The sequence below is a fragment of the Arthrobotrys flagrans genome (assembly GCF_004000055.1).
Source record: "Arthrobotrys flagrans strain CBS H-5679 chromosome Unknown unitig_1, whole genome shotgun sequence".
Classification (NCBI taxonomy): domain Eukaryota; kingdom Fungi; phylum Ascomycota; class Orbiliomycetes; order Orbiliales; family Orbiliaceae; genus Arthrobotrys; species Arthrobotrys flagrans.
The window spans coordinates 276,498-290,128 of NW_027137556.1; the positions used below are offsets into that span (position 1 = coordinate 276,498).

The following is a 13,631-nucleotide window of genomic DNA, read 5'->3' on the forward strand; positions in this document are numbered from 1 at the left end:
TGTTTTGAATATACGAATTTCCGGCGACTCCAGTCTAACGTCTTACCGTTGGCCAAGTCTTCTCCATGTAGCTTTGTCTATACAGCTATACAGGACGTATAAATTGTGCTCTTAACCGAGGTTATGCTTATTTTTGTTAAATTTAATGGGCAGAGTTGACGAGATGATCGGCGCGAGGTTTAAATCTATGCGCTGGCATCTTTCTAGATCGCCTTTCTTCGCTGCAGCAATTAAATCCAGATGGAATTTAGGCATCGACTGCCACCCTGTATTGTGTGAAGTTTAGCAGTGCAAATTTCTCCCCTCAAAAGAATCACTCATCCGGTGCGACTAGTGATTAGGTACGGGGTTCTTACTTAGGCTGCCATCCCAGAGACGGGAATTCCGATCCGGATCTACTTGAGCGGAATCCGGTATCTGCCTATAGCCCATCTTTTGATTACTATTTCGTCGTCCGGGTTCAAATTCACTCCCATTCGTGTCACCAGAGCTGCTACAGCCGCTGGCAGTAAATTTGGATAGTTCCCCCTTCTAGGTTGGCGGCGTACGTGTACTTTGAGCTGTTGCATATTGTGAGGATTTGAAAAATATCTGCTGAGTATGAATATGGATTTGAAAGACAAGGAAGTCGTGCAAAATGGACACTGGCGGACCACCATAAAAAGCCGTCGGCGAAGTTAACCCATTGCAAGCAGGCCTATCAGCTAACCGTCACTTGCAGGGGTTGAGGACCGGTTGACTACCTCATCGATCGATTTGAGGCTGGCTACTAGCCATAAACCAACTATGCAGATGTGCCAGCCTAGTTTTGGAGCGTTAAGTAGTAATACACCATAGTGCATTATAGTATCCTAGGATAGATAGTAGATTCATTATGGATAAAACTCGAATGCACGGGTAGAAAGGGTACTCATTTTGCTTCTCGTAACCTTTACTGCTCGTCCTCGGGGCCTTGAATAAGGATTCCTGGGATAGCTACCAGTTTGCGTGCATATAAGCTATGTGTACAGGAGATAGTATCCCGAAATTTAATCCCACATGTGGGTTTCTCCGTTTATACGATGTTCAAGAATATAGGAAAGTAATAAAATTGAATTACGCAGCTTGAGTGTATATTAGTTATGCCTGTACTGACTTCCTGCAGATACGACTCACCCTTATACGGGAGCAAAAACTCCTCCACCCTCTGTAGAAGGCTGACCCATAGATGCACAGGTATTGTATTGCAGAGCATTGGAATTTCTGACTTCAATTTCCCAGAAGTAAAGTGGCGTCCCAACCACCGATCGAATTCGCTCCTGAGAGTCGAGCCGAGCACCGCAGCCTGCATGCCTACTTCCATGAAGCGATAACGCCCTTGTTTGACATGCCCAGCTATCCTCGCTTGGATAGCAGCAGGTTGACCACACACTTGCAGGACTCGGAGACTATACACTAAACCGATCATATTCTTTAGCTATCCTTAACTCCTGAACTTACTTACAGGGACGTAATCAGTCATTTACAGACTAGCTCTAATGAATCCTGGCTTTGGGTATTATTCCCCCCACGGAAGGGTCATGAGGATGTTTGGTTACGCCATTCACTTTCCGTAACTCCTTTTTCAACGTTTTTGATATGCCGATAGGGCTTTGCATTGAATTTCAGTCAGCTGGAGGATTGTCCCTTCGCTAGCTTCCAGTAAAATCTCGTATGTTAGAAACACGCCAGCCTTCCGTTAAGTTATATACAGGCTATCTCAACACAAAAATGCAACACTTCTGTTGCCTTTTGAGTGTCATGGCGGTTCGAATAAAAAGAATAAAAAGAATAATGTGTCCCGAATTCTCCCGAAAGAAAGATGGAAAGGGAAAGGGAAAGGGACGAAGAAGTAATATAAAGCAAGGTAATGTACCAAGTAGAAGCCGAGTTTCTATCCCAGAAAATGGAGAGGCTCAAGCAGGTTGGGTCGTGTTGGTTCCCGGTTGGTTGTTGTCGTTGCCTTTTCCACCACACCTCCCACCACCTCTCCCTCCACCCCTCCCACCTTGGTAGTAACTTTTCTTCCCCCATTTGTCACTATCGCCAGCACGACCAGTCTGACCCAGAGTTGGATGACCCAGTTCCTCGAGAACCTCGTCAATTGCATTGTCCGTAGCTTCGTTGACGGCTCCTTAGAAAGTTTCATCAGTTGCCTCGTCATCCGCATCATTCGAAACGTCTCCAGTTTGATTTTTGATCAAAGCATCGATCAAAATTTCGAACAACTGTTTAGTCTTTCTCCTATCCGCAGTTGTGGCAAGATCCATACGAACCCTGAGCTTTTGAATGGCAATGACCAACAAATCCTCTTCTCCCATTAGGAGGGATGCAATGGCCACCTTTTTGTCCAAGAGGGTACTCTCTTCATTGGCCTTCTCATCGAAACTATATGGAGTACCGGTATAGTTGCCGGTACAGACCCATTCAATGACGGGATTGAAGACCTCGGGCGCGAGGTTCCCATTGCTGCTGGGGACGATTTTGAATCGCTTGATCCTTCCGGCTGCGATAGGGATCCCGGTGGTGTTCTCGAGTTGAAAGGTGCCGCCACCAATGGTCGCAGTTTCGATGGTATCCGCGTTGGCGATGAAGATGGGAAACCTTTCGTGGTGAAGGAGGTAAACAACCTTCGGAAGTTCGAGCTTCGTAATGGATTCGAAGAGGATCGAAAGGGAGTTGTTACGCATCACCTTGCGAAAGGTTGTGGGATCGCTGGTGCTTTCTCAAGCTCGAACCAATCCTTGTACACGATTACCTTGAGGTCAGCCGTCTCGACATTGTATTGGGGGTACTTAGGAACCACGAGCCTGGCATAGCCCTTTTTAAGAACGTATCGGGATTCGCTCTTGATCTCTGTGAGCCGAGGAGCTCTCTCCATGGTGGTCATGTTGGAATGATAGTGATGGCGCTAGAAGACTAGTGAGAGAGAGAAGCTTCCGGAGCAACTGCGGCTACAGGGTAGTAGCTGATGAGGAGGAAAATTATGAGGTAGGTATTGAGTCAGGATGTAGGGAGGGAAGTCTCTTTCCGGAAGATGATTACTTTTGGCATATATACAGATGGAAAAGTCGATGAAGACGTGAGGAGCATCAGGGCTACCAGTGGCTCGAGCTCTGAAGGAGAAAAATAGGAGTCCAGTGACGTTAAAAAGATTGAAGGAGTGATGGTCTGAGAACTGCGTTCCGATGTTGCGGAATAATGATACAGGGACAGTAGGAACATTCATCGCCATAACCCCCCTCCCCCCAAAGTATACCTCGATATCAACATTCGGCTTCAATTTCAACCTCCTCAACAAGAATGAGAGGCTCGAGTTTCAGCTTATTGAGATGATCCAGCTCCCTCGCCTGAACACAGGACGCGCAGTCCTTCTCCTCCGGTATCTCGATCTCCTCCTGATATTCAGAGCAAAATGTTTCGACCAAGCCATCCGGTACCGATGCATCGTTGCTTTCGACTTGGGTTTTGCAAGACGTGCGGCTGTGGACTACAGTATGGCCACAGGCATACACCAAATGCGTTCTTTCGCACATACTGTCGGCCCTCAGCTGACCAAAACGATAGGAAGAAATATAAGATAAGATAAAAAACTACCTGGTATCTACTTCGGATGTGGTAGGTCTCTGTGTCAAGTCTGGGGAACTATCCCAGATGTAGGTTGGATATTATGCAGGAACAAAAGTTGCTGGTAGATGGCCTTGACCCTTGCGTGCAGATGGTTACAAACGGAGGTTCAGTAGCCATCTGAGACAGAGTGAGGTTGAAATTAAATTGCCCTATAAGATACACGCGCCGCATTAGTCTCTCTGCTCAGCTTAATAAGCTTACACACTATACTACTCTAGAGCCTCATTTTTTTCCCTTTCAAGAATTCGAGGCATACCAGCCTATCAGAAGAAACCAGACTAGATGTTTCTCCTATGTCTTGTAGTTATGCATGTAAGTACTAACTATGAGCGTTTCACGGTTGCGCCCTAGTTAATGAAATTAGCTCCAATACAGACGTAAACCCTGGCTCACAGAACGGACTGGTGAGACGAATCAATGGTACGGGTTACCCAGACTCTGTCTTGCTCTGGCATTTGATACGAAACAAATGTTTGGACTAAAGCCTAATTAGAATTTCCAACTGGTCATTTCCAAATATATTCCTGCGTGAAGACCGTAACATTGCTTGTCAGTCAATACGAGGTTTCCAGGTTGCACAATCGACATAAATAATTCCCAATCTGACAGCCTGGAGACAAGTTATTCCCAGAAGGGAAGCGGATTGACGTAGCTCGACCATCAATTGCCACTGACATGACGTTTTCCCAACACACAAAATACCACACGCCCACTGCCAAAGTATCGTCAATGTATCAGTACTTCGGGCTTCGGCGACTTTGCCAACAACTAGCGTCTGTTTCACTTGGGTAATTTTGCTACTTTTCCTGCACGGGGAACGTAATATCAAAGACATCTTCAGGTTATTTTATTTCATTACCAATACATAAAAAAAAGGAGCTAAAAGCTATACACATGAATATTCCCTTTTTGTTTCGTTTCCCAAATAACATTATACCTCCCTATACCTTTCCGTTTCAATGAAAATAGCTAAATACTCTAGCAAATAAAACAATCAAATCGTGCGCCAGAAGGAGTGACTGTGATAGAAAAATGCTTTTTTGCCAAGCCCCAAAATGCATAAAACAGGGGTATAAGGGAGTGTGTGGTCGTGTCTCGTGGCCATTCGGCCATGCCAAAGAGTTAAGAAAGAAAAAAAGAAAAAATTACAATCGAGCCAAACCAACGGCTCAAATGATACTGATGAATTAGATTAAGAATTACCCGTCAAAAAGTAGATCGGAGAGAGAAGATGCGACCAAGGATATCATCAACTCGATCAGAAGAGAGCAGCCAAGGCAATGGCAACTGCGACGAAAGCTCCCGGAGCACTAGAAAGCTTGTTCGCAGCACCAGTGTAGGCTGGTGGAGGAGTGTAAGTTACAGATGGTGCAACGTATGTAGGAGTGGTTGTAGGAGTAGTCTCCTGTGGGACTGGGTATGGAGATGGCTGAGTGACGGTGTATGGAACTGGAGATGGGTATGGCTTCTCCTCAACAACGGTCTTGACAACAGTATCGACGCTGGTGACAGTGTATCCACGGACATCAGTGTAGGTGACTGGCTTCTCCTCAGTAACGGTCTTGTAGACCTTCTCATAGACTGGAGATGGGTATGGCTTCTCCTCAACAACGGTCTTGACAACGGTATCGACGCTAGTGACAGTGTATCCACGGACATCAGTGTAGGTGACTGGCTTCTCCTCAGTGACAGTCTTGTAGACCTTCTCATAAACTGGGTATGGGGATGGCTGGACGACAGTGTGGACCTTGGTTTCATAGACTGGGTAGGGAGACTGCTCAACAACGGTGTGGACCTTGGTGTGGTAGACTGGGTAGGCAGAAGACTCGGTGATAGTGTGGACCTTGGTCTCGACGTCGGTGACGGTGTACCCACGAACGTCAGTGTAGGTGACAGGGGTGACCTCGGTGATAGTCTTGTAGATAGTCTGGTAGTTGGTGATAGTGTCGACATCAGTGACAGTCTTGTAGATCTTCTCGTAGTCGGTGACAGTAGCAGTGTAGATCTCCTCAACAGTGAGGTACGCTATATCGCGTGTTAGCATTGTTAAAATATAGCACAGTGAAAAAAGTGACTATCTTACCAGTCTTGTGGATGTACTTAGTCTCGCCCTCAACTTCGGTGATGTAGTGGGTTGTTCCTGGAAGAGTGATGGTCTGAACCTCGTACTTCTTCTTCCAGATGGTGGTTGGAACGTATTCGGTCTGGACACCATAAACGTTGGAGTAGACGGTGGTTCTGTGTGCCTATTAGCCTGTACTCAAAATCCACTGTCAAATGGAGAAAAGCGAATACTTACGGGACTGGGATTTCAGTGGTGATAGTCTTGACAACGTTGTCATAGTCAGTGGTGGTGATGGTCTTGGTTTCATAGCAGGTGGTGGTGACGGGCTGGTAGAGAGTAGTGGTCCTGTACTTCTTGATGTAGACGGTAGTAGGAACGATTTGAGTCTCAGTGTAAGTAACACTGGCGCCAGCTTCGGTGATGGTCTTGACTTCGCCAGCTTCAGTGATGGTCTTGACTTCGCCAGCTTCAGTGATGGTCTTGACTTCACCAGCTTCGGTTACGGTCTTGACTTCACCAGCTTCGGTTACGGTCTTGACTTCACCGGCTTCGGTGACGGTCGTAACTTCACCGGCTTCGGTGATAGTCTTGATCTTCTTCTTGTAGATTGTCTGAGTTGGGCCCACGATCGAGATAGTCTCAGTGCCGCCTGGGAGGGTAATGGTTTCTCCTGGGAGCTCGACAGTCTCAGTCTCTCCTGGAAGAGTGACAGTTTCTCCTGGGAGTTTGACAGTTTCGGTACCCCCTGGAAGAGTCACAGTCTCCTCAATGGTTTCCGTGTTCACGATTGTCTCTGTGTTAACGACGGTTTCAGTTGGTCCGACGACGGTCTCTGTTGGTCCAACGATGGTCTCGGTATTAACAATGGTCTCGGTGTTGACGATAGTCTCGGTATCAACGACGGTCTCTGTAGGCCCAGGAATCTCAACGGTCTCTGTAGGTCCAGGAATGGTTTCCGTAGCAGTATGGGTGACAGTGCCTTCGATTTCAGTTAGCATATATCAATCTCTCGAGCGAAATTTTATAAAGAATAAAAATCAACTTACAGTAAGAAACCTCAACCTTAGTAGAAACATAAGTCTCAGTAATAGTTGTCGGTTGTCCCTCCACGGTCTTGGTATAACAGCTAGTGGTGGTAACTGTTACTGTTTGGTAGACCTATAATTGATATTAGAACTGAAGCCCCAATTGAAAGATGAGAAATATTTATACGAACCGGCGTGACTTCGGTGATAGTTACAGTCTGGGGGTGAGTGGCAGACACATAACCAGCTAGCACCGGTATGACCCAAAGGGACCGGGTAAGAGAGGAAATTGAAACCATATTCGCAAATGTGTAGAGTGTAGAGAAGTCTCTATAACGAATCTAGAGTCTTCGATATGGGTTTGAGCGAACGATGGACGTTTCTGAACGAGGCGAAACGTGCTTTGCTTGATGAAGAACGAATGATAGATATCAATATGCGTTCTTCTTCTTCCTCTCAGAAGCCAGACTAGCACAAATGAATGGCAAGTCAATTGAGTGTGGGAATGGAGTAGGAAGTGAGTGATGGAGGTCTTTGCAAGATGTAGCAAGATGTATCGTATTATATATCGATACAACCTCTTGGGAAATCTATTCCTGAAAAATGGGAGAGGTTGTGAGCTCGATCGGTGCTCTCCCTTGTTCCCTGACCTTGTCTATCCCGCCAGTTTTCGTTTGAGGGCAATGCAGTCATTGGGACCAAAGTGGTGTTCTGTGGGGACCACCGATTGCATCTTGCCCTTGCAATTCATGAGCTCGCTCCACAAGGCCATATGGGCTGGGAATCATCCTCGTGGACATGGGTGTGTGGACTGGCATGGCTACCTCCGTGTGACAACTTTGTATGGACAATATTTCCATAAAAATCACGAAATCGACACAACCAAAAAATGCGAGAGGTTGTATCCCGTTGGTGATGTTTGGGGGTGCGGGAGAGCTGGCCAAAGAGCACAACATTGTTGGAAAAGCAATAGCTGCACGTGCAGGGAACAAGGGTCTTGAACCCCACTTCTATGTCTTTCTTGAACCTCATTCAGCCCTCTTTTCTTCTTTCGTCTTTGAGCTTTGCAAATTTAAGGACTTTGGTTTGTGTAGATATCGGGGAACGATTGACGTGACAGCGCCGTCGTATCGCGGTAATGAGAAAATGTCGCTCAAAGGACATCAAAAGGAAAGAAATGCGATACAGAAACTAATAACACACGAGTACTCGTCCCGTGTCATGTCTCTCCTCGAACAGCGCCATGATCATTAGCAAATAGGTTGAACCCAAATTCACCATACGTACTATGTACAGTGTAGTACGATTCAGTTAGTACTAATCATGGCCTCTTTGCTTCTTTGCATCGATGATGTGGTAGCCGTGCATACGGCAACATGGGTTCGTTTGCCAATGGAGAAACTCCGTACCTGGTGTGACTATAATTGGCATTGATTCTCTTGGTACATAGACAATGCGAAAGATGCACTAAAAACCGAGTGGTTGACAAGGGATCGATGGCCGAGGTATGGGGACACAACAGCCACTCAAACCGCAGACCGCCACGAAGTCATTTGCAGGGAAAAAACTGCACCAGCCCATCTTTTACTCTCTTTGAACGAGCTTTTTTTTTTCCGTACATGGTCTACGGATCGGAAGAATCGCCGGCCTGAGACTTCGATTGGCAACCTAGAACTTGGACCAAAACTAACTATCGGAACTGACCTAAATAGAGCACCACCATGGCATTATGATACGATCATGAAAGTCTATGATACTGTTGAGTCGCTAGTACCCTCCTTCTAATTTCCCATGCACGCACGATGTGTTGATATTGCCGGGGTTCTTCCATGGCATCGATCAAACGATCGGTACCATCTTTCCGAGCCCGAAGTAAACCTTGCTTTCACAAGACAAGAGCTTCGGGATCGCGTTTCTTTCAAAACGAATGACAGGTCGCTGCGCGGCGCAGAAAGACAAAGAAAACTATGCCGACCGCAAGTTCGCATTGAACAGAATCAGAAACATATCTTGCATTTGCCGTCTGGTTGCAGTAAACTGATTGATTCTATTGAAGCTAACGCCTGTGGAGTGCCACGGCCAATTGCTAACGGTTTCTAACGTTTGCCAGCACAAAGAGACTCCACTAGGGCTTTCTCCCGCCCGGATTTTAGATGTCATTTGCATTGGCAGGTTGCTTCAAAAAGCGAATTTGCCGTGGGGCGCGGACACTTTGTGGACTGAACTAAAAAAGCATCGTTTTTTTCGCTGCATGATGCAATGGCTGCAATAACACTTCTATCTTTTGAACGTCGCCCTATCAGAACCCAAGATCTCAGACCATTAGCAGGAACGCGGGTAGGGAAGTGCATGCTTGGCGAGGTAACCTTAGAGTCTAGGCATGCATGGAAGACTGATTTTGTTTCTGGGGTCATGCAAAATGGTAGAGACACTTATCTCCATCAAGAGTCTATCGACGTGAAGGACAGAGGAGTCCCGGACGATAGTATTGGTCTAACAAGCTGCAAGGCTGTCTGACTTTTCTTTATTTTATTTTTTTGACCCCCGGACTTCACTGTTGTTGTAATCTCTTCTGCTTGAGACTTCTTGCTAAGTTGCCTTGACTTATCAACGTGGTCCCTGTTGTTATCTCCTACATACTAATCTAGTTTTTTCAACAAAAAACAGTTTTCCAACAACATCGCCACCGATGCTTTGAACCCGAAAGAAGGTGAAGGTCACCCGAGAAGGAAAACACCTCGACCCTTGTACCGTGCTTCTAAGCGAAGGCTGAAAACGAGATATCTATTGGCTGAATGCCAGCCTGAGGGAGTTATGCAAAAGGGCATCACACATATTCCCTTTCTAAGCGAGGTCTGTGAACCTCTGTATAACACATTTCCATCATTATGAGGAGACTGCATCTGGGGGACGGGAAATTCTGTTCAAGGCGTGCGCCGATGGAAACTGTGGAGATCCATTTTGGGATCTGTAGTTTTCATTAAACATCTGACTTGGCAACCTTTGAGGTAACAACGGCAGTTCTTTCTTACAACTTCCGGCCGTAGATGAAGAAGGTGTGCTTCGGCACTCAGTTTTTAGTCCCCCGAGCTATCGACGGTGACCTCATAAATATAATGTTACGGCCCAGCCCTCGGCCGGGCAGCTATACAAAGTCGGGTTGTATAGTGTCTGACTGATATAAGCGCGAGTCACCTAAATGGGTACATTCGGACTTGATATTGGCCGAAATACACAGTGCAACCACGGAATATTATTTTTGTGGTCTAACGTTATAGCCCGTGGGATGTGCGCTCCACTGCGAACGAACACGAGGTCTTTACAGCAAGCAAGGGTTCTTTTGGCAAAAAGTTAGCACGATCGTGGGAGCAAGCCATATGGCGCCATTAGGATCGCGCCCCTACCATGCGAACACACAAAATCCAACACGTTGGCCTGCAGTGCCTAGTACAAAATAACTATATCTATCGATTAAGCAAGGCACCGCCGTTCGAAAGTCGCCCTGGCATGAAAGTTGAACTGATTCATCAACAGGAGCACCAACATTCCTATGCATGCCGTCGACACAGGGTCGTTTTTAGGCGTCACTCCGCCCTTGATGTGGATAACTAGCAACTCTGTTATCTTCCAGATTCCTTCGCTTTTTTTGTTATAACATCGGATTTTCAGCCAAATATAAACCCAGCTAATCGACAGAGAATAAATTAATGTCCATCCATCTTTCGATAAATTAATAGGGTGGCGGGTTCTATTATTAACAACCAAGGTCCGATATTCGTAGGTTCTTGATCTAGATGTGTCCGTCTGCGATTCGGTCCCATCCAGCCAGTATAATCCACTCCAACAAGAGGGAGAGCTCCCCGACAAGTGCCGTGTATCGGTGAAATTTTATCCCTTGATATTTGCGCGACAGCTCAGCGCATGATTGTATGGACAATTCAACAAAAAGCGGAACAACACTACCCTTCATTGGACAATTTTGTGCCTGTGAGTAGATCTTTTCCGGACATGGCGCACCAATCCAAAAGGATTTAAAAGGTGATTCCGTGTTTCGAAACAAAAGTCAGGAATGCACTCATGACAAGTCACGATCGGACCGTCCCCTTGCAGGTGAATCCTCGTTGCATCTCATAGATTCCTTATTCGATTTCGCTGTATCAACTTTCGGAAGCAGCTGATTCTCCTGCCTTGGCTGTGAGCTAGCTAGCATCTGAGTTTGAATTCACAGTTTGAGTTCCATCAACCATTGTCGACTCGCAACGGCCGCTATGAACGCTTCGATTTGGGGTTGTCATTTGCTGTCAATTATCGCAACATCTGCACTCCATCCCTTCCGGAATTCCATGCCGGCCTCCGGCAATCGCCTCAGATCTTTAGAATAGATCACAACTATGCCTGCAACTCGAGGCTCACTTAGCCCAATTTTGAGTTTAAACGGCAGCGTGTGGCCCCGAAGATTACTAGTAGGAATCGATGACAGTTCGAGGGAGCTGGCGTTCAATGGCAGTATTGGATTTTGGGAAGCTATTGTGTTCGGGTATCGAAATATCCGGTCTCCAGGGCCTCGTGGAGGGTTCAGGGTGACCTCAAGTCGGCAACAAAGCTCGGTTCCTTCGTCGTAGGTACTGATGCCATGTCCTATGAATGACCCGGGTTTTGGGATTTCGATGGCTGCAGGCCACGGGTATGAAATGTATATCTTTTGGTGGATAGCTATCGATATATCCTGCCCGCGGAGTTGACCTTAGACCAGCATTTGGGTCGCGGCGGTTGGCTCTACCACATCAGTCAGCCCCGAGATGTCATGAGCTCTCATGACTACTCTGTCCTTCTCGTATCTTCCCAAGTATCGATATGAAAGTTTCCCCATCCGCGCAACTACCGCAGTTCCACCACTCCAGCTGACGTCTCTCCCACCTTACTTTTCTCGAAATGAAATAATCAAGATCGTAGACTCCTTGAAGGGTGTTTGGGTCCCTACGAACGTTTATTGAATCCTCCAAACGGACAATGCACTTTCTAGGAAATGGCCAAAAGTCGGCTTTGCAGGGTATCGTGAAGATGTAAGTATTGATATCGCGATCTGATAAAGTTGTAGTCGGTATTCAGAAGACTTTTTGTCAGCAAATTTACTCCGCAAATATGTTGATATCGATAGGCATCATGCGCATTGGTTGGACGCTAATGCAGGTCTTGCTGAACTGTCCAATTTAGTTGTGTTAGTCCCTCGCCGGACGTCGGACAAGGCTTCAAGGATTCAATGAAATCTGCTGCGGCTAGAACGCGTATACATTGACAGATGTCACTATATTGGTACCAGCTATAGACTGTAAAAGTAGGGTCGGATCTCTATATCAGTTATTATTTTTAACAAAACAAAGCCCAGTTACCTAATCCTCAGTTTCAATGCATTCCCCGCATTCGGAACGCCACAGATAACCAGACGTCCACAATACCACCCAAGAGGTCTCCGTCGATGCAATGAACTTTCTGCCAGAATTTGGTTTTCAATACTCGAGGGTCTACCGACATCTGATCTCAAGGCCTTCCCACTCCGCTCTAAATATCACCGCGAAATCGCTCTCCCGCTCATATTTCGCCATATCCGACTATCTCTTGCCTTTATTGACGGCCTTGAAGATAGGTATATTACGCACATTATATCTAATGTTCGGTTCGTAAACATCTTTACATATTTTAGACATATATAGGCGACTCGATATGATGCACGGATTATGTGACCTCCGTGTATTTTGTATTTCGTCATGCCTAGACCTAGATGCTACCCATAAAACTCTTCGCAATTAATTGGAAATATCCCGAGATTACTATACATGTATAACATGTTAACAGGGAACTCGACCTAAGATTTCCAAGCCCAAGATCAAAAGCTAACCTAGTACAATCCAAACTAGTCACATAACCTTCACCGACCTCTCCGCCTCCACCTTAACCTCCATGGTGGACCTGATTCGGGTTTACTACGAAGTCCTCTCCGTCTTCCCCTCCCTCAACAGCCTCACAATTTCCTTCCCTTGCTCCAAAGAAATCCGAAGCCACCTTCTCGCCGGCATATTCCACAAATCTCAACTTACGCATGGTATCCAAATTAATAATAGTCCTAAATTACATGCCCCACCACCGCGAGGAACCCGGCAGTGGTAAATTCAGCGAATTATATACATCCTGTTCAGAATCATCAGGGGAATTATTTTCGCAAACTTCGAGTCTTGAGGGAAATTATCACTATTCGCTATCTGATGCAACCGTAAACCTGACCCCTCCATCTCTCCAAAAAGTCGCGATCATCGCCGATCTCGTGGGTGCATATGCTCCCATCCTCCAGTCTTCAATCTCGACCCTCAAAACATTATATGTAGCCGCTCAAGCAATCTTAACCTCCTACCGCCATACACCCGCCGGATTCGCTCCAGGCGTCATACTACAAACTTACCCGACGGTAAAAGACCTATGGATCACATTCGACGGATCAACCGGTGTCCCGGCAGCAGGGTACGATGAAATTGCCCGACGATTTCCAAATGTTCAATATCTGAGGGTTGATGAAACAACTACTAATAGAGGCTGGGGGTAGCTCTTTCCTGTCCATATTTATGATTGTCTCAGAGAGTACCGTGACCAAGGGATAGTAGGGTATATAACCCAACGGGGTACCAAGATATGGAGAGCGTAGAGTTCGCGATTAAGAATTGCATCCAAGGTTGGGATGGTATTTCTCCTGTGGACGGGTGGTATGACCTAGAATATATAGATTTTGTAAGCAATCAATCGCGCGGGTGGAATAGGTATGGATCGAAAGGTGGTTGGCAGAGGAAAATTGTTAGACTAGAGAAGGATGAACTGACAACTGTCAAACGCAATGTGATCTGGGA

General features: G+C 46.3%; 3 protein-coding genes across 4 annotated transcripts; 1 reads left to right on the top strand and 2 right to left on the bottom strand.

The window, feature by feature from the left end:
* Nucleotides 1–2,153: 2,153 nt before the first annotated feature.
* DFL_008043 (uncharacterized protein) lies at nt 2,154–2,899 on the bottom strand (the record flags this gene model as incomplete). The annotated part of the gene is made up of 2 exons (XM_067637720.1): nt 2,154–2,711; nt 2,777–2,899. 2 exons carry the CDS (start codon nt 2,897–2,899, stop codon nt 2,154–2,156), a joined length of 681 nt encoding a protein of 226 aa, XP_067485680.1.
* Nucleotides 2,900–4,906: 2,007 nt separating this feature from the next.
* Nucleotides 4,907–7,037, bottom strand: DFL_008044 (uncharacterized protein; the record flags this gene model as incomplete). Its single annotated transcript, XM_067637721.1, has 5 exons — nt 4,907–5,673; nt 5,732–5,886; nt 5,948–6,692; nt 6,760–6,871; nt 6,930–7,037. The coding sequence occupies 5 exons, from the start codon at nt 7,035–7,037 to the stop codon at nt 4,907–4,909; spliced, it is 1,887 nt and encodes a 628-aa protein (XP_067485681.1).
* A 4,711-nt stretch (nt 7,038–11,748) lies between these two features.
* On the top strand, nt 11,749–13,388 carry DFL_008045 (uncharacterized protein; the record flags this gene model as incomplete). 2 transcript variants are annotated; one of them, XM_067637723.1, is made up of 5 exons in its annotated part: nt 11,749–11,801; nt 12,125–12,412; nt 12,654–12,838; nt 12,933–13,251; nt 13,334–13,388. In XM_067637723.1, 5 exons carry the CDS (start codon nt 11,749–11,751, stop codon nt 13,386–13,388), a joined length of 900 nt encoding a protein of 299 aa, XP_067485683.1. The 2 variants fall into 2 exon arrangements, with proteins under 2 accessions (XP_067485683.1, XP_067485682.1); XM_067637722.1 differs by having other exon boundaries at nt 12,125–12,382.
* Between the last annotated feature and the right edge of the window lie 243 nt (nt 13,389–13,631).